This window comes from Oreochromis niloticus, linkage group LG15 (genome assembly GCF_001858045.2).
Source record: "Oreochromis niloticus isolate F11D_XX linkage group LG15, O_niloticus_UMD_NMBU, whole genome shotgun sequence".
NCBI lineage: Eukaryota > Metazoa > Chordata > Actinopteri > Cichliformes > Cichlidae > Oreochromis > Oreochromis niloticus.
This window is the reverse complement of record NC_031980.2, coordinates 28958538-28978654: the sequence shown is the minus strand read 5'-3', so window position 1 is coordinate 28978654 and position 20117 is coordinate 28958538. Positions and strand designations below refer to the sequence as shown.

Below are 20117 nucleotides of genomic sequence, written 5' to 3'. Positions count from 1 at the left end.
TCTGAGCACTCACATGTGATGTAATTAACGCTTTACCTTTAAAACAGATAAATAGTGAATTCTTGGTGCTTTTGGCTGATATGCCTCAATGGTCACATTAAACACGAAGGGCCATTATGTTTTAGCCCATCATTACATTCTACAGTCTACAGGTAGGTTGAAGGGCAGAGGTGGAGGGTTACCTGTAGAATGTAGCACATTACCACATTCAGACGTTTTACACAGCGACCATCAACTGTGCACACTCAGGACAGACCCAGGGTTATTGTAAATAGAAAAAGACACCAGAGGAAAGTTTAACAGAAGTGTAGTCTTCTAACAACAGAACCAGAGTCCAAAATATTAGTAACAGCAACATTCACTTTGAGGAAACTTGAGAGAGGGAGACCATTAAGACCAAGCTGGATCTGCATTCATGGTTCCAGTGGTTTGTTGAAACTTGGTCCCTTTCTTTCTTTAAAAGTCAGAAACATTAAGTAGACTGAAACTCATTGCATGAATCAAAAGCAGAATTCACAATTTTCTTCAGACCTCCACCATAGGCATGCCACAGGAAATGGACAAAATCCAGAAGTTTATGAACAGTGTGATAATAACCTGTGCTTTCTGAATGTTAGAAGAGGAAATGGAGGAAATTTCAGCAGAAAAAAGGGAAATACGAGTTTTGTTGATTTGTGTATTTTGCTGCAGTAACAATGCTTCTTAGCAACAAATCATACTATGGGAAAGCATGTTCATTTCCCCTTAAATGACGTCACATTTGTAAGGAAAATGCATTTGTGGGCTGAGCAACAGAGAGGGTTTATTGCCAAGAAGCATTGCTACGACAAACAAATGGACATTTTCTTTAGATTTTCATTATTCGCTCTGGTCACTATGGTATCAGTGTCTCTTAATTATTTTATTACAAGATTTAATACACACTACTAACCCGTTCATCCATGAGTTATGTCCACCTCAATCAGGATTCTTCTATCTATTCTTAAGTATTTTTACTTATCTGTAGGTATGAAAAGATGAATAAAAATACTTAAGAAAAAAAATTCTGATTGAGGTTGTCACAATTCATGCATGACAGGGTTAAATAACAATAATTACAATGAAACACAAAAATGGACAATCACTTTTTTTCTTGATTAATAGAAACTTGACTAGCCAAGTCAAGAACACACTCAAGGAGGTTGGCAATTGCCAAAGTCTACAATCAGAGACACCTTCATGAATGCAAATACAGAGGATTTACAACAAGGTGCAAACCACTAGTTACAGTCAAGAACAAACTGGCTGCTGATGAATTGTAAAATCTACAAAACTATACTCTCCGCTCAGATTAAGCCATGTGGTGTAAATGATCACACAGACTTCACAGTGTGAATGAACAACTATCCAAAGCATACAAAAGCAACCCAATAGCTTCTTGAAGCAAAAAATTGATATTCTGCAATGGCCAACTCGGTCACAAGATCCTAACCTAACCTAACAGTACATGCTTTTCAGTTGCTGAAGATACAAATGAAGTAAGAGAGACCTACAAACAAGCAAAATCTGAATGTGGCTGTAGTAAATGCTTTGTAAAGAATTTCAAGGGGCGAAACACAGCATCTTGTGATGTCCCTGGATTCTAGACTTAAATACTATCGTTAGAACTACTTTAGTAATTACCAGTAACCAAGCTAGATACAAGATACTGACATTTACTGTCTGAAGAATAATTATTTGCTTTTCTCAGTATCTACCTAGCCTGGTTGTTATTTAACAGCACTTTACTTGTGCCAAATTGGCACCCTCAGTGTTGGCGAAAACATAGTAATGATAGTTTATTCGCTTACCTGCATGATCTTGCCATCTTTTGCTCGGTACAGCGTGTATAGCTGATAGGCTTTGAAGTTGTGTGGAGGGATGGAAACATAAGGGGCGGTTCCACGCAGTTTACCTTTCTTCTTATGAATGGTTCCACAGTGCCTGGTCTCTCTGCAGTGCAGAGGGTCAGACAAAGACGGCTGCAACATTTGTAGGGAATTAGTATGTTAAGCTTTTGGTTTTTATACTGTTAAATGTGTACATTGTGCCTTATCTACATTTTTTAGTTATATCAGTGGCGCTTCTTCGGGACAAGCATGTAAAAACTGACATAAATTAAAAAGTACCAAAGTAAAGCATATTCTCTCCTTTAATCTCTGAAAGCACTGGCACAAAGCTCCTGGCATGTTTGCATCCATCCTTTTCATTACTGCCATCTTATGGTAGTAGTAGATATTTAAATAACTACATAGGTAATAATATTTTACAATCCATTGGCTAGGAAGGAGTGTAGAAAGATGAAGACATCCATATAGAGTGCAGACAGGCAGGTATTTTTTGATGTGATCTAATTTATTTTGTTAAACTGTGAAATAATGGAGTAAGATGTTTTTGTTTGCGTGTTTAGGCAACAGGGTGGAATATCATCTGTGTCACTGTGTGTCACTGACTTAAGTTGTATCTATATTTTATGTTATAAACTCTATATTATATATGTTGAATGGACATAGTTAGATTATAGTTAGATTAATTGCTTTCAAAGATTAATGGTTCATGCTAACACTATGCATCAAGTCTTATGACCTATTGCTCTACAGTGACCATAAAACTGCAATAGTTAACCAACACTATGTGGTCGTAACTTATTAATTCATTAGTAACAAGTAATGAATTTTGGCTACAAAAGTATCCTGCTGGCCATAAATAAGTTGCAACCGTAATTACCTTTAACCATAAATGTGTCTGAAAGATGCCAAAATATCCCTTTTCTCTATATCTTTCTGTTACACCTTGTCTTTGTTATTGTCTGTCTTTGTCTGCTGCTTGTGCAACACCACGGCTGTACACCCCAGGTTTGTTTGGTTTTGCTGTGCTGTTCTGTTCTTGGTTCTAGAAACTCATTAAACTGTTTCAACATTCTCTGCTCTTCTCCAGAGGACAATTTTTCAGTGGTTTTAAATGGTTTTTAAATGGATCTAAAAAGGTGACTCTTCCTGTGACCAGCTGGACAAAGTCCAGGACAAACCTGGGACAGTTTCTTCTGAGGTTAGCCCTCATTACTGGTTCCTTTTTTTTTTTTTTTAAAGGTTTTTATTCCATGGTTTATTCCATATTTATATGCATGGTCTTACCTTTTTTTTCCGCTTCCTGTTCTTTCCTCTCCTGGCGTTAGACTCAGTTACCTTAGTGTGTTTGCAGGCAGCCTGGTCACTGCTCTGGCTGTCGCCTGCAGCAGATGCACTACCCTGTAGAACGAGAGGAAGGTTTATCTAAGCAGTTTCCAGAAACATTTTAACAGTATGAAAGATTTTAAAGAAACCTCCGGCAGAACCAGGCTCAGCGACAGGCAGCCATCTGTCATGACCACCTGGGGGTGAGCTCACATTTTCCTATTTTTGTGATAAAGTCTACATTCATTAGGTTTCAGCTACACTGACACTTAAGTATATTTACCTTACAGGGTAGCATCGCATTTCTAGGCACTGACTGAGCCCGACCTTCTGCCTTAAGCTCATCTCTCCTCTTCCTTGCTTTCCTGCCACGCACAAAACTTTGCACCTTAACACAAGAAGACACACAATTCATCAAGTATGATTTGTGAATTATATATTGTATATATTGTATTGATAAGTATTGATGATTCAAGTCATACAGTATAATGGGCACAGTACAGTTTTACTGGCTTTTCAAAAAAAAATTCAATTTTAGCAGTTAGTATGTTAAATATAGTTTAAGTGATCTGATTCTTTTTTCTTGTATTTTATTTATTTACTTTTTTTTTTTTTTACATTTATTGTTTTTTTCTTAAATTGATGAACTAAAAATAAGAGATTAAAATGTTGGGCAGTGAAATATGAGCTATAGTTACTAAACATGACAAATAAAACCTAGAAAAGCCCATGAGAAAGAAAAATCACACATCCTACTTTTCATATACATGGAAAACAATCAAAATATTTATTATAGTTATAAATTATGTCTGCCTTTACTGGTCACAGTGAGAGTTTACCTGGGGTGCTTTGGTCAGGAGAAGAGCTACTTCTGGGTTGTTGTGTTCTCTGGCCTGGTCCAAAGCTGTTAGACCTGCCTGCAGACACGCAGAGATACAAGTCAAGACAGACAAAACATGAATCCACCTTAAGCTGGTCACAGTTTCCTCTTCATTCCATGCAGACCAGATGTTTTCCCTGGCTTGTGGTAAAAACTATGATATTTTTACTTTTTGTGTGTGTTTTTATGTGAAAGGTGAAAATGAATGAATACATTATTTTCTTGTTTTTGTTTTAATAAACTCAACCCCTGTTAGCAAATTATTAATTTATTTTCTATCACTGTGAACTTAGCAACCTGTTAGTACACATTTCGGGGTGGCTGCAGCTCAGGCGGTAAAGCAGGTCAACCGTAAGTTGCTCTCTGATGATCCATTGGAGTATAATTGTGTGTGAATGTTAGTACGCACTTCTGCATAGAAAAAGTGCTTGTATGTATGGGTGAATGAGGTACGTTGTATAGAGCGCTTTGAGTGCTCCAGGAGAGTAGAAAAGCGCTATATAAGAATCAGTCCATTTAACATTTCATTATATGAAATGACAGCTCCAGAAAAGGTATATTGATTTGTAATGCGATTAGAGAATTTCCAACTACTGATGGTCAATTGCTCAAATGCTTTTCAAGGTGCTACCTGCTGCTTCTACAAAGAAATGGTGAATAGCACAGCTCTGAGTTAAAAGCAAGAAGCAGGGACTGCCAGCAAGCTGATGGAGGAAGTGGATGCATTGTGAGACCTTACCCCAAGTCAACCCACTACAATTTCTTAAGACAAGTCCTTTTTCAGTTATTTTGACAAGTGAGTGGAAGGAGAAACGAGGTAGTCAAATATGTTAATTCCTGTTAGAATTTATCATATTTAATATTGATCTGAAATCATTATCAATATGTCTCCCTTTAAAAAAACTACTGGCACTCGCCAGTGCTAACCCTCAGCCTCCTGTTAGGCATACCTATGGTATCAATTTCAAAATCTACAATGGCTTGTTGTCAACTTATGGCAGTCACAAGATTTTCAGAAAACCTGACCTCTGACCTTGAGGTTGAGTCCTCTGAGATTCTAACTTGTGCGACATTTTTAGTAGATGCACATATAGTGTCAATTTGAAGCTTCTACGCTGCTTCATTCTCCAGTTAAAACCTGAGGGGTAAAAACTGACAGATATTCATCAACTAATTATTTCAATACAGTTTTAAGTTGATTTGCATATACTCATGGTAACATTGAATAGTAGAGATATGGGTCTCCAGATGTCAAGTGCAGTAGTGAATTCTATATCACATTTTGGAAACAAAGGTAAATAAACCAGTTTCTAACATTCTAATAAAGCTTCATGCAAAACGTCTTTCATATTGTTCCAAACATTTTCATAAAGTCAAAGATTAACCCATCTATTCCTGGAGATTTCCCATTAAGAGTCTGTTCAATATGATGAATTTTTTCATTGATAATTTCAAAAAAGTCATCACAATTTGTTTGCTGAAAATTAAATTAAAAAAGGTTCTTGTAAAAGTGCCCTGGGAATTATTTGCCCTTGGACATAAGAAAAAAAAAAACCCAAACAAAACAAAAAAATACAAAAATATCAGCGCATTTTAGGACTGCATTCTGTGTTTAAAAACCGTGACTAGTGTTTTGTGTCTGAGCAAATGCCTGAAATGTGACAAACCACAGTGACAAACCTCTTTGTGCTGTTCTTGCAAACATGGGTTTCTCAAGGGTCACAGGGGTTTTGGGAATCAAATACTTATTTCACTCAATGACATGCAAATCTATTTATATCTTTTATACATTTGCATATCATTGAATGAAATGAGTATGTGTTTTTTCCGGACTTTTGATTGATACTCTTTCTCTCTCCAATAAACTGAAACTACCATAAAAATTAGAGACTGTTCATTTTTTGTCAGCAAACTAAAAAATTTAGCAGGAGATCAAATAATTATTTCCACCGCTATATAAACATATTCTTAGAGAGAAATATTTTAAAACATTTAATCATCTTAAAAGAGAAACTGAAACAGAGAATGGGGGTCTGTTCAAATACATATTTCAGGCATTTTTTTATTAAACAGAAATTCAAAAGGGAATTTCACCAGAGAATGATTTCCTGTGAAATTACTAGAAAGGTTTTTTGTTTTTGTGCTTCATTCAAACATACTCCTGGACTCTAAACCCTATAGAAGTGTGCAGAATCAACATGGTATTAATTCACTATATGTTACAATGAAATGGAAAAGTCTTAATTAATTTAGATTTTATCATACCTCACACAAAAAACAAAAAATTAGATATATTCCAGCAGTGTGTAGGCAAGCAATTGCCAATCATTTTCATATTTTTTGGTCATGTACAAAACTACAACCGTTCTGGGATCCCTAACCATCTCAAAAACAAGAGCGATGTTTGGGGACTCATACCTGGACGTGATTTCAAGTGAGGATATATATCTTTTTTGACTATTGCAACAAATAAGACAATAATGAGGATCTGGCTAAAATGTGATCCAACAAGGACATTTTAGTGGCTGGATATAGTTGGAGAAATACACTAATAAGAAAAACTGAGTCATTCCTTGAGGACTAAAGCAGGAACTCATAGAAAATCATAGGCCAACCTCAAGTCAAGACATTTTTTATAAATTTCTATAAAACTTGTGAACATTTTAGACAACAGGAAGTGCCACTTATAACTACTATGGTTTTTCAATGTGCTAAAATTAAAGACATGCTTCTCCTGAGTCTACAGAGACACTCACATTGTTGCTGATGCGACTGTCTGCTCCAGCCTCCAGCAGCAGGCGTATCGCCTTCTTATGATTCAGTATAGCTGCCACATGTAGCGGAGTGTCTCCAGCCTGAGGAAATCCATCACACACAGACATGCGTACATATATGAAACAAATAGTTTTTAAAAACATCAATATTAAAAACAAAGGAGAAAGGAGTGCTTCCTGGATTTAAATTGTGTCTCTTTGAGGTGCTCTTTGGAAGGGATAAATAGGCTAAATCATCAAAGAACAATTCTTCTCAAATAAATGCACGGTAATGTTTGACATAAAAAAAGGTGTGTTAGGTAATGTTAATATAAGTTTAACCTTAACTTGAAGATATCAAACAGATGCCGGTTCTTTATTATTGTGGTCTATTAAACAATGCAATTACTAATCCAATTCCAAAAAAGTTGGGATCCTGTGTAAAATGTAAATAGCAACAAAATGCTATGATTTACAAATCATAAAACAGTATTTTATTTACAACAGAACATAAAAAGCATACTGATTATTAATTATGAGCTATATACCTGAATAAAAAAGGTTATTTCAGTTAACTTCTTCATTTATTAATTTTAATCTTAATATGACTCAGTGGACATAATATCCTCACTCCTGCTATGTTAATCTTACTTTATATGATGTGTTTACATATATATATAATCTCATCCTTAATATGCAAATCCCCACCTTATATGGTTCATTTAATCTACTAGTTATAATTTCATTATATATTTTTACAACTTCAACTAATATGATATATGTAATCATGTGGAAAAACCTGTGTGTCTCCCTCTCCATGAATCACTGCCTTATCATGGAGGAGGGGTTATATTGTCGGTGGGCTTTGTTGCCTACTGGTAGGGTCTCCCATGGAAAATTGGTCCAGGGTGAAGAACCAGACAAAGGGCGATTCAGAAGACCCTGTGAGTACAAGATCAAGGGAACAGCTAAACCCCTTCTTAGGATAGGGTTACTGGGACCCCGCCATGGAGCCTGGCCTGGGAAGGGTACCCTAGGGCAAGCACCTGGTGACCGGACTTTGGCCTATGGGGCCTGGCCAAGAGCAGCCCAAAGAAGGGACATGGAATGACCCTCCTGTAGACCCAGCACTCGCAGAAGGCACTGTGTGCCAAGTGTCAGCCAAGGGCAGAGACCCTGGTGGACCAATCCCCAGGTACCGATGCTAGCGCTGGGGACGTGGAATGTGGGGAAGGAGCCTAAACCAGTGCGTAAGTTTGAGAGGTACTGGCTAAATATAGTTGGGCTTAACTCAATGCACAGCTTGGGCTCTGGAACCAGTCCGGTGTTGCCCTTGGTGAGAGGCAGCAGGCTAGGGTGGGCATCCCGGGATCCCCTTGGCTTGCTGCCTGTATGTTGGTTAGGGGTTTTTTTTTTTTTCCGGTGGTAGAGAGGGACTGTTCCCTGTGGCTTTGTGTCAGGGAACTGTTCCTAACTGTCGTCTGCACTTATGCGCCAAACGACAGTTAAGAGTACCCTACACTCTGTTGTCCCACTGTCAGACACTCATGTGGGGATTTAGGGCCGTACCTCTAGTAGTGTTTTCCATCTTCAAGAAGGTGGACTGTAGGGTGTGCTCCAACCCTCCATAAACACACTCCCTGGAGAAAATCTATGCCAGGGTGGTGGAAAGGAGAGTCCATCTGTTAGTCGAACCTCGGATACCTGAGGAACAATGAGGTTTTCGTCCCGGCTGCAGAACACTGGACCTAGCCTCTTGAGGATATTTCAGGGTATGTGGGAGTTTGCTCAACCAGACGACATGTGTTTTGCAGACTTGGAAAAAGCATTTGATCATGTCCCTCTGAGTATTTTATGGGAGGTGCTTTGGGAGTATGGGGTGTCTAGCTTGATGTTATGAGTCATTTGGTCCTTATACAAAAACTGCAAGAGCTTGGTTCACATTGCAAATCATGCTCTGCACCGGAGGGTTCAAGTTAGGGTTCAGGACGAGCCAGTGGCGCACAGACCTTTGGCTCGGGCGAAGCAGGACCAGACGGCAGTGCTGTGACCTCTTGCCCGTGTTCCTGATGCTGGGGTTGCACAGGGAACACAGCATGTGGTGCTAGAGCCTGGAGGACACCCATTATCTGAGCCTGCACTAGAACCCAAGGGTGCCAGGCAGCCCCCACCAGGACCTGAATTTGAGCCTGAATCTGCGAGTCCTGCATCAGCAGAATTCAACCCCAAAGAATCAGTACTTGTTGGCCTCGCGCACCCAGAACCTGTGTCCGAGGTTTCCACATCACCAGAGTCTGAGGCCCTCTGACGCCAGCCTACATAGTCACTTGTAGCGCATTCATAAATGATTTAAGTTTGTCATGAAAAACTTCACTAGGTTAATAAGAAACTGTATTAAAAGTAATCATCACCACTTAGGAACCAAAGCCCCAATAAGTGGGGCTTAGAATAAAAAATATTAATACACTTTATGTCAAATACAGGAATAAACTTGTTCTTTCTGTTGAGTGCATTTATACAGCACTAGGGCTGCCACAAACGATTATTTTGATAGTCGACTAGTCACCGATTATTTTTGCGATTAGTCGACTAATCAGATCAAGCATCCATTGAACGTAAAACATACAGCTTATTGCACCAGCATGCATCTGCTCTTATATAACTATCATTATCTTACAGCTTTAAGTGTTTAAGGTATGTGCTAACTAAAATTAAAGACAAGATGATAGTTTATTGAATTGAAATTTGCAGATTGTTTCGGAGGAGTTTAATAAACGCAGCCGTCTGCTCCTTGCTATCTAAAATATAACAGGACACCGGAGTATATTCTCGAGCATCTCACACTTCTGATAATCACTCGTCTGCTTGACGTTTATTCAGCTGTATAAAAACTATAACTTTCATCTCAGCCAAACCGATTTACTCAGGAACAAATAAAATACTGAAAAAAGCCAAACAATAACATTTTTAAGTTATCTAAGTGACTAATATATCATGTTTAACCTGAGTAGCGAAAGACGGCGGTGGGTTTGAAAACGATTTGCTGGGAGTCCGGTGTTCTCACCGGCTCTAGTGAGCCTTCAACCCCAGCTAGCTATCGAGCTAGTGGGTAACAGACATCTCCAAAAACGTCGGAGCGCTTTTGAAAATATGTGGTGTTTTGATAAACTGAGCAGATATTTGAAGTTTACACAGCTACATTCCCGCCTGAAAATATGTTAAACGTTTATTTTGTGACCCAGAAAGAATAATAAGAGTAAAATTAAAACTAACTAGCTGCCGCCATTGTTGGAAACTGAGGAGGGCCGCGATGGGTCGCGCTATGAATTCTGGGACAGTTTCTTCTTCGGGGTTTAACGGCAGCTGGCATCCCTGTGCATGCAGTGCTGCCATCTTCTGTTTCAGTCCGTTATTACACTCTTAAATCCTACTAATTCCTGCGTCTTTTGCGATCTTACAAAGCTTCAAACGACGTGTCGACTATTAAATTAGTCGTCGACGATTTTGATAGTCGACGTAATCGTGACTAGTCGACTAATCGTGGCAGCCCTATACAGCACCAACTGTGAAGTCAAGGCACTTTTTATTATATGGTAAAGACCCTATGATATTACAGAGAGAACTCCAACTATCAGAAAAACAAGCACTTAATTATAGTGGATAGAAAGAGTACTAAAAAAAGATTCTATAATTCAAACATGATTTTTTTTTTATTACAGGAAAAAAGAGTTCGAATTAAGTTTTCATCAAGTAGCTTTTACCAGAAAAATGCTTCAGTCAGTCCATAACTCACCAAATTCTTCTCTGACACAGAGCAATATGCTCCCAGCAAGATACGAATCACAGCCAGATGATTGTAGCGGGCCGCCACATGTAGGCAAGTATCACCTGCCTGCAAGAAATAATCACTGGTAAATAATTTTACAGCATTCACATTCCTCAGGTCAAAGTAGTAAATCTCCCCAAACAGTGTGGGAGATTTACTACCTTCACGCTCAAAGCAGATAACACACATAGCCTGGGACTCTGTGTGGGGGACCATGTTATCGATGCTGTCCATCACTTGAATGTTGCTGACAATATTCAAGTGACTGAACTTTTTTTTAAAATAAGAAAAAAAAGCTCATTTATTTTTGAAGCTCAAAAAATGAAGGTTTGGAAATGTATAACAATATTACAAATAATATATTATTAATAATAATATAACACAGAGTGCAGTGTGCAGGGCACACAGCACAGACACTAAAAATAATCCTATTATATATAATAATGTAACACATTAACACATTAAGATTAACTTAAGGCATCTATGAGTCATAAAGGGCATTACCATGCAATAAATGAATCAACTCTGGCCTTGCTGTTGTGACAATTCTTGCCTTCTCTGTACCTAACAAATCCAAATTGAAAACTCTGGGTCAACGACCCAGGAACCCTGACAGTACAAGATTTGCATACAAATTAAAAACACCAAACACCTCACAAACTGTCTTTCTGTTATGCTTCATGCAGTTGATATTAGGGTTCCACGGACTGCCAAATTTCACTTTGACCAGACCCTTGCCACTGCACATAACTTACATGGTTTTTGCTGTCAGGCCTGGATCCGCCCAATAACAGAACCTTGGCACTCTGAGCATGACCATTCTGACATGCAAGGTGGAGAGGTGTATTTCCTGCCTGCAAACAGAAAAAGAGAGAGTATGACATTTACTAGTGTTCCCTGGAGATACTTTTGTTGCAGTGACATATACCATATATTTATATATACCATATATTTATATGGTATATGTCAAGAAGTATTACAGTATAAAAATTGACTCACAGTCCTCAAGCATTCTCAGACTGGCTGTATTGACAAAATTTTAAATGACAAAGATAAAAACGAAAGACATTTTCCTAAAGGCCTAAAGCCTAGTTTTTAATTTCAATCATCAAGCATATATTTCACACTTTAAGATTTTCGTTACATTTGGTTAACTACAACATTACTGATTAGAACTTTCAGCTAATGTATTCAGTGCTGTGATCTCAGGTTAAGTCTAGGTTCACCTTGTTTTTGGTATAAACATTGGCTCCAGCTTTCACCAGCAATTTCACAGATTGAGTGAAGCCATGCCAGGACACCTCATGCAGAGCAGTATTGCCATCCTGACAGAAGACAAAAAGGCACATGAACAACAACCAGATTGATGTGTACAACTTTGTCAACTCAAATCGAAGAGAAGCTTAATTTTATCAAGTTTCAATTTAATTCACTTAAATTTTATTTATGCAGCACCAAATCACAACAACAGTCGCCCCTAAACAGTATAACAGTAGACCCCACAATAACATTCATAAGAAAGTCATGAACTCAGGTTGGTTATGAGGGAATTAGAAGGCCAGCACACCACAAAATTGTAGAACAACAGAAGCTGCATCAACATGCAGCTGTTTTTTCCAGTAGAGGGTCTAGTGATAAAAACTGTAAATGCAAGGCTTTAATTTGGAATTTAAAACCAAACTACACCTATCTTTTCATCATTTATAATTGAATACAGACACACCCAGCATATTGCCAAAAGTATTGGCTCATATGCCTTCATAAGCATATGAAGTCAGTTACATTACATTCTTAATTCAGAGGGTTGGACATGATACCGGCCACCTGTTGTTGCTATAACAGCGTTAACTCTTCTGGAAAGGCTTTCCACAAGGTTTAGGATTGTGTTCATGGGAAAATCTTGACCATTGTTTCAGAAGCAGGTGTGTGAGGTCAGACACTGATGCTGGACGCTAAGGCTGGGTCGCAGTCTCCGCTCTAATTCATCCCAAAGGTCAGGACTCTGTGCTGGCCAGTCAGATTCTTCCACACACAAATTCGTTCCTCCATGTCATTATGGACCTTGCTTTGTGCACTGGTGTGCAGTCACATTTAGGGTTAGCAAACAGAAGTTCAGTTCCTTTGAATTGTTAATCTGCCGGTCTATCAATTCAGTTTATTGCTTACACTTGCGCTTACATTACAATCAGCTGATTTCAGTTGATGTGTGGAAGGACGAAATAGCGGCACAGTCTACAGTGTGGATATGGGTATTGCTTTGGTAAAAAGTGCAAACTGCGTCTATAACAGAAGACTGCAGTCATAGAAACAACAATGATACTGCGCAGCACTTTCAAGTTCCCAGGCCTCATGTAGAGGACCCGAGTTTGAAGTTTGCCATTCAGACTGGAGAAGTGTAGATGGATGGTAACAAAGATAGAAAAGCTAGTCAGAACCAAAAGGATTGCACTACCAGAGGCAACACTGCAGACATTTAGGATAACTATAAGTACCTTGGAATCCCACAGCAACGGTGATAAGGCTACTAACAAAGCAGCAACCACCAAGTACCTGCACAGAGTAAGGCAAGTCCAGAGGAGTCAGCTGAACGAGAAGAACAACATCCAGGCAATCAACACCTACATGCTGCTAGCACACCGCTGCTGGGTTAATAAGGTGGCCAAAGAAGGAGATAGAAGCCACTGGCAAGAAATTTTCTTATCATGCATGGAGGGTTTTAGCCCAAGTCCAGCACCATTAGACTGTATGCTAAATGGAAAGAAAGAGGATTTTCCAAACCACTATTCAGAATGAAACAACAAAGATCCATTAGAAAGAGTACATTAGAAAGATGAACACAACTGATAACATGCATATTGACTATCTCAGGCAGCAGAAACACAAGAAAGAAAAGGAGCAAGAAGAGGAACCATCATGGAAGGACAGACTCCTGGACAGCATGTACCAGCAATAGATAAAAGAAGTGGCTGATATTGGAGGTCTCTTCTGCCAAAAAAAAGTTCTTTCTTCCCACCATTGTTAAAACTTGCTTTGTGGGGGAATTTCAGATTTCTGGAATTACTATATAAAACATCTTGAGGTGACTGTTGTTGTGAATTGCAATTATACATAAAAAATGTACTAAATGGAATTCATTCTGTATCAGATCAAACTAAAGAGTCTGAAAGTAGGAAGCAAAAAAGTAATTTAACAGTAAATATGAAGACAGTCAACTTTTTTTACATACTGCTTTGCAGCTTGTCGATATTAAAATACTAAACTCATGACTACAAACAGTTTAAAAATTATATAAATATTTTTAAACATCTAGGAAAAAGAACAATTCCACTGTATATTCGTATATTCAGTCTCCAAATTTTGACGATTTAAGTTTATGACTTGATGTGCTTTCAGTCACCACAGGATTTTGTAGTTGCATAGAAAAACCAAAAGCAAAAAAAGTCCAGTTGTAAAGAGGTTCAGAGAAAGCGGTTTATTAAATATGAATCTGAAATTATAGTAAATTATCATACCTTGTCCTGTCTGTCCAGTGCGCAGCTTTCCTGGATCAGAGCATTGATAATGTCACTGTTTCCCACCACTGCTGCTCTATGCAACGCTGTCTGTTCCCCCTTTCAACAGAAATATAAAGACACAGAACTGAATACTAACACATGGTAACAACACAACACTGAGAAACAAGACAATCACACTTTTGATCAACTGCAAAGTGTTTGAAAATCTTGTGACACAAATTGCAATTCTTACAATGATTCACACACCTCATTCAAATCTATTGTTTGAATTTTGTTCAAAGCAATAGGAACTCATATCATTTTAAAGTGGCAAAACAAGATCATCAAAGTTGAAAAATTAACATGCAACCCAGACCCATGAGGGAGGGAGGGATGGATGGCGAGATGGATGAATGGACGGTCAGTCCATTCATTGTCATCCGTCGATGGATGAAAAGCACAACGCATCATCTATGAACACCATGCAACTGAAATGGAAGACATACCCCATTCCATCAGCTCTGCTTGTTTTACCTTGGGCATGCAATTGGTTTATTGAGGGACTGTGCCCGCTATACCATGAGGACTCTACGCGCCTATTACGGAGCCTTCAGTCATTGCCTACCTCCATATGTGTACCTATTGCATTGGGCACTATTGCTACATGCTATGTGGGGTTTGAAGACAAAACAGCTAGCAAAAACCCGGGACCCACGAGCTCCTCCTCATTTTCAGGTATCTGGCACTGCTTAGCAATTTTGTTACTCCAACAGGACTTGATTCACAACTTTTACAGTTACGAAATATTTATGTCGATATATATTTATATATATTTATATTTATACACTACTAGTCAAAAGTTTGGAAACACCTTCATTTAATGGTTTTTCTTTATTTTTACCACTTTCTACATTGTAGATACATACTGAAGGCATCAAATATATGAAACAAGATATATGGAATTAACTCTCATCACTCAAGCTCCATTCAAGCCACCTCATCTCATCTCCAGCACCAGTGTCTAGGCGCCAGGGGGTCCTGCTCTAATCCCTTTCACAGCTGGGGTTCCGTTCTGACAAGACGGGCCAACAGAGTCTAACCGCCAAACATTTATCTATATTTTGTTCATCAATAAATCATGTTCATTCTTTCTAATGATCTGTCATTATTGAACTGAAGGCCAGTCCATCCAGAAAATTGCTAAAACTTTCAATGTGTTCCGAAGTGCAGTCGCAAAAACCATCTTGCATTATGATGAAACTGGCTAACATTAGGACCGCCCCAGGAAAGGAAGACCAAGAGTCACTTTTGATGCTGAGGATAAATTCATTGGCCAAGCAGGACTCCCCTGCAGTCTACCTGGCCACATCATTTCCCGGACGTAGAGGATACTGGGGGCACCAATGTCGGGCCAACCCACAGTAAGCACAAAGGCCTTCACGCAAGCATATCTTGCTCTCCTCTTTGGATAGCCTGCCCAGCTGCAAAGGCTCCTCGGTGGAAAAATTGCTGGTATTAGCAGCTACTCCTTCAGAGGAGGGGGGAGGCGGTGCAGGAGTATCTCTCTGAGACTGGAAGGGTTTAAAGACCCGAGGAGTGTGACGAGGTGGTGACATAACTCGTTGGTCAATTTTCAATGCGAGATCTACAGTCTCGTCCAGAGTATTGGGAGCCTCACGTCCTGCTATCTCATCTCAGATGTAATCGGCCAATCCCTCCATAAAAAATGACCACAGAGCAGCCTGGTTTCCATAGCAACCCGAGTGGCATCAGTTTAACTTAGCAGCCAAAGTATGGAACTCTGAGACAAAATGACACACTGATTGATTACCCTGACATAAATTAAGTAGATGAGACCCCACCTCTACTTCACTACAACGGGGACCCTCCACGAACAGGGCATAATCATTGCAAGCTGGAGACTTGCCATTGTTGCCCTTCAGGTCTCTGGCACTGCAGTTGTGCTTGCAGTGATTATTTATGGGCTGTTGTCCTTAATTTGAACTACTGCATGTACTGCATATTTGTCTCTGTGTTGCAGCAAACTCTGCACAACTTCATGTACTCAGTTTTGCACAAGAGAGGTCACAATGTAACTGAATCCCAGCCCAAACTCTTTGTCCAAGGTTTTTGGCAGAATTCTGCCTATTAATTTTCCCGGCCTCCAAGAGCAAACCCAAGGGATAAGCAAAGTAAGAGCCAGCTTAAGGCCTCCATCACCAGTGGAATGGGCAATGCACATACAAAGAGTAGATTGAAACAATGTTGCAAAAAAGCACATATATTTCAAGGGCAGACAAAAGAAAGGAAAACTGAGGAAAGGAAGAAAAACAGCAAGTTGAAGGTACAATTCCTTGAGTTATGAAATTCCCTGTCTGAACATCCTTGACATTTTGAGCCAGCTGGTTAAGGGTAAATGAGCAAATTAGCTAGCTACTTAACAACTAGAGATATTTCAGTTTAAACTTGTAGGTTATAAAAATAAAACGGCAGCACGGCAGTAAAACGCAGCAGCCACTCCGGGTTGCTATGGAAACCAGGCCTCCAGTTCTGCCTGCAACGGTGACACCTTCCTACCAGATGTGCTAACAACTTCTATGTACGGTTTGATGCTCAGAATGACGTGTTGGCGAGGAAGTCTACCCCCTCCTCACAACGACCAGATTCTGTATGTAACCTCGGCTGATGTGAGAAAAACTCTTCAAAGAGTTAACCTACAGAAGACTGCTGCTCCAGATAAAATCCCTGGGAGAGTGCTCAGAGAATGTGCAGACCAACTGACAGATGTCCTCACTGATATCTTCAACCTCTTCCTGAGCACTGCTGTCATCTCAATGTGCCTCAAGGCCACCCCCATCGTTCCTGTGCCAAAAAAGTACCCAGTGTCCTGCCTCACTGACTATCGAAGCAGGCTCGTCATGAGGGACAATAAGACCCTGCTGCCACCCACACTGGACCCACTGCAGCTTATCTATTGCCCCAACCGGTCAACAGATGACACCATTGCCACCACCCTACAACTTGCCCTCACCTACGTGGAAGATAAAGACACATATGTGCGAATGCTGTTCATAGACTTCAGTTCAGCATTCAACACAATAATTCCTCAGCACCTAATTGGAAAACTGAGCCTGCTGGGTCTGAACACCTCCCTCTGCAACTGGATCCTGGTCTTTCTGATGGAGAGACCTCAGACAGTCCGGATCAGTAACAGCATCTCCAACACCACCACACTGAGCACTGGACCCCCTCATAGCTGTGTACTCAGCCCAATGCTGTTCACTCTGCTAACTCACGACAGTGCAGCAATGCACAGTTTGAACCAGATCGCCGATGACCCGACTGTGGTGTGTCTCATCATCAAGAACGATGAGTCAGCATAAAGAGAGGAGGTGCAACAGCTAACGGACTGGTTTAGCATCATCAACCTGTCTTTCAACATGGACAAAATAAAAGAGATGGTTGTGGGTAGTTTAGCTCAGTGCGTTGAGCGGGTGACCACATGCCATACGGCTAAGAGTGGCTGGCTTGGGTTTGAATCCGACCACATGTCTTCCCCTCTCTCTCTCTCTCCCTCTGCGTTCCTGCTCTTAGTTCATTGTGTCTGTCAATAAAGGTGAAAAAGGCCAAAAAATAAAGAGATGGTTGTTGAGATCACTGTCCACTTTACAATGATGGATCCTCTGTGGAAATCGTCAAGAGCACCAAATTCCTTGGTGTTCACCTGGCGGAGAACCTCTCCTGGTCCCTTAACAGTGTCTCTGCTTCCTGCAGAAGCTGCAAAAACCTCTCTCTCCTACCTTCTACAGAGGGACTATTGAGAGCATCCTGAGCAGCTGCATCACTATCTCGTATGGTAACTCCACCACATCAGATCACAATACCCGGATAGTGAGAACTCCTAGACGATCATTGGAGCCTCCATTACAGACACCTATCGCACCTGGAAAGCCACAAGCATTGTGGAGGACCCCCACATACCCTTCACACACACTCTTCACCCTGTTGCCTTCGGGCAAGAGGTACCGGAGCATTCACTGCAAGACTGCGAAACAGTTCCTTCCCCCCAAGCCATCAGACTCCTGAACACTCAGTGACTGGGCTGACACACACACACACACACATATACCTTCATACATGTCACTACCTCAAGCACTTATCTGCACAATCTCATACACAAACACATGTACACCTTTATACATCAAGTTACTTTTTGCACAATGCTCAGTCTTTTTGCACAACCCACGTCACTGGTGCACTTTTCTATTGCACTATTGTGTCTGCACTGTCTTGTGTCTGTATTGTTCTGTTCTGTCTGGTGTTGTGGTCTTTGTTTTGTTATTTTACAATTTTTGCACACTTGCACTTTATGCGTTGATTGTCTGTTATATGTAGCACCATGGTCTTGGAGGAATGCTGTTTCATTTCACTGTGTACTGTACAACTGCACATGGTTGAAATGACCATAAAGCCACTTGACTTGACTTGAGATAACTTAACTTATTTAGATGTATTTGGTATTGTGTTGTTTGTTGTACCCATTGTTCATTAGGCTCTAAAATATATTTTCCCGTCAGAATCTATAATTAAATTATCTAAATAATTTATTAAATGAAAAAACTCAACTTAATCTTAAAGACTTATAACTAATACATTTCAAGATACGACTTCTTTTTCTGTTGTTGCAGGGATCAAAATTTTCCCTGAGGATTAAAATCTTCCCTGCGCTATCAAAATTGTATTGTGTATGTTCCTGGGTATCAGTATCAAGTTTAAAATTCTAACCCTGAAATTTGAACAACCCTAGTTCTAACTAATTGTTTTCTTTTTTTAGGGGGTGTCTTTTTGTGTGCTTTTTTTTTTAAATATTGGAGCAGAGGGTGGGAAGACACAGCTAAAGTCCACAGGTTGGACTTGAACCAGGGACACTAGCTCTGTAGTATATGGGTGCCTGTTAACCAACTGAGCTAAACCAGCACTCTAGGTCCTACTAATGTTTACATTTCTGAATATTCCAAAGGGTAATGAGTTATTCCTGACTACGTCAGTAATGGTTTTAATATGGTGCAGTTATAGCAACTACAGATAATGTTGTTTAGTCACAGTTTGCCCACTGTGGTTCATGTGATGAAATAAAAGTAGTTAAGTCCCAAGAAAAGTTTCCACAGTTAAGATCAGCTGTAAATGGAATGCTGGCCATAGAGAAGATTAGCAGTGAGTGACATGAGAGTAGTAGTAGTTTGACATGAGAGTACAAAAAGAAAAAAAAAAGAGTAATGACTTCCATGAGATAAAGAACACGAGGGACAGGCAAAGAAGAGGGTAAATCCAAGCTAGAACGAAAATAAGCTGAGCAGTGGTTGAGTAGTAGCAGTGTTCAGGGAAAGATGGGGGGGTACAGATTTTTGTTGAATCAGTAGGACCAGATTTGGCTAACCTCTTTCAATTTCCCTGATCCTCCATGCTCTTTCTTAGCCTTTCTCCAATGGCTTCTCCCTTCTTCCTCATCGTCCTTTTCCTTCTTTCTCAGTCTGCATCTCTTGCTCCCCCCAGTGTTGGAGGCTGTACTGCAACCTGCTGCAGAGCTCATTGACCACAGAGAGTGAATTTGGCAATACCAGAGATCTGGGTTATCACTGTCTGTGGGGAAGATGGACTTGCATGCTGAAGGAAGACCCATGAGTGGGCAGACCAGAGAGTCCCATTCAAGGCCACTGGGGGCCATCAAACTACAGTTATGTTTGTGTAAAAAGCTGAATTAAAAAAATGATTGAGAAGCAAAAAGAGAAGCAGCTATTGGTGACGACATGCTTAGGACTGCGGTAAGAACTGGAACTGGACAGAAAGATGACAGACTTGAATCTACTCACATCGTCTTGGATGTCCAGGTTGCAGCCAGCTTTGAGCAGGACACGAACAACCTCAATATGGCCTTTGTAGGCAGCCAAGTGTAAGGGACTTCTGCCATACTAT

At 39.9% G+C, this 20117-nt stretch overlaps 1 protein-coding gene across 7 annotated transcripts in view; it reads right to left on the bottom strand.

Annotated features, from left to right (window-relative positions):
* ankrd6b (ankyrin repeat domain 6b) overlaps nucleotides 1–20117 on the bottom strand; it is a 59242-nt gene that overhangs the window by 9064 nt on the left and 30061 nt on the right. For 4 of the 7 annotated variants that reach the window (XM_005475142.3, XM_005475140.3, XM_003456036.4 and 1 more), the window contains 10 exons: nucleotides 20015–20113; nucleotides 14163–14261; nucleotides 11877–11975; nucleotides 11406–11504; nucleotides 10618–10716; nucleotides 6828–6926; nucleotides 4031–4108; nucleotides 3475–3579; nucleotides 3153–3266; nucleotides 1830–2000 (listed from right to left, as the gene is read on the bottom strand). In XM_005475142.3, coding sequence (XP_005475199.1) covers nucleotides 1830–2000; nucleotides 3153–3266; nucleotides 3475–3579; nucleotides 4031–4108; nucleotides 6828–6926; nucleotides 10618–10716; nucleotides 11406–11504; nucleotides 11877–11975; nucleotides 14163–14261; nucleotides 20015–20113 — 1062 coding nt within the window. Of the gene's footprint in view, nucleotides 1–1829; nucleotides 2001–3152; nucleotides 3267–3474; nucleotides 3580–4030; nucleotides 4109–6827; nucleotides 6927–10617; nucleotides 10717–11405; nucleotides 11505–11876; nucleotides 11976–14162; nucleotides 14262–19581; nucleotides 19898–20014; nucleotides 20114–20117 lie in introns of all 7 variants that reach the window. The other 3 variants (XM_025898970.1, XM_025898971.1, XM_025898972.1) reach the window with 2 other exon arrangements.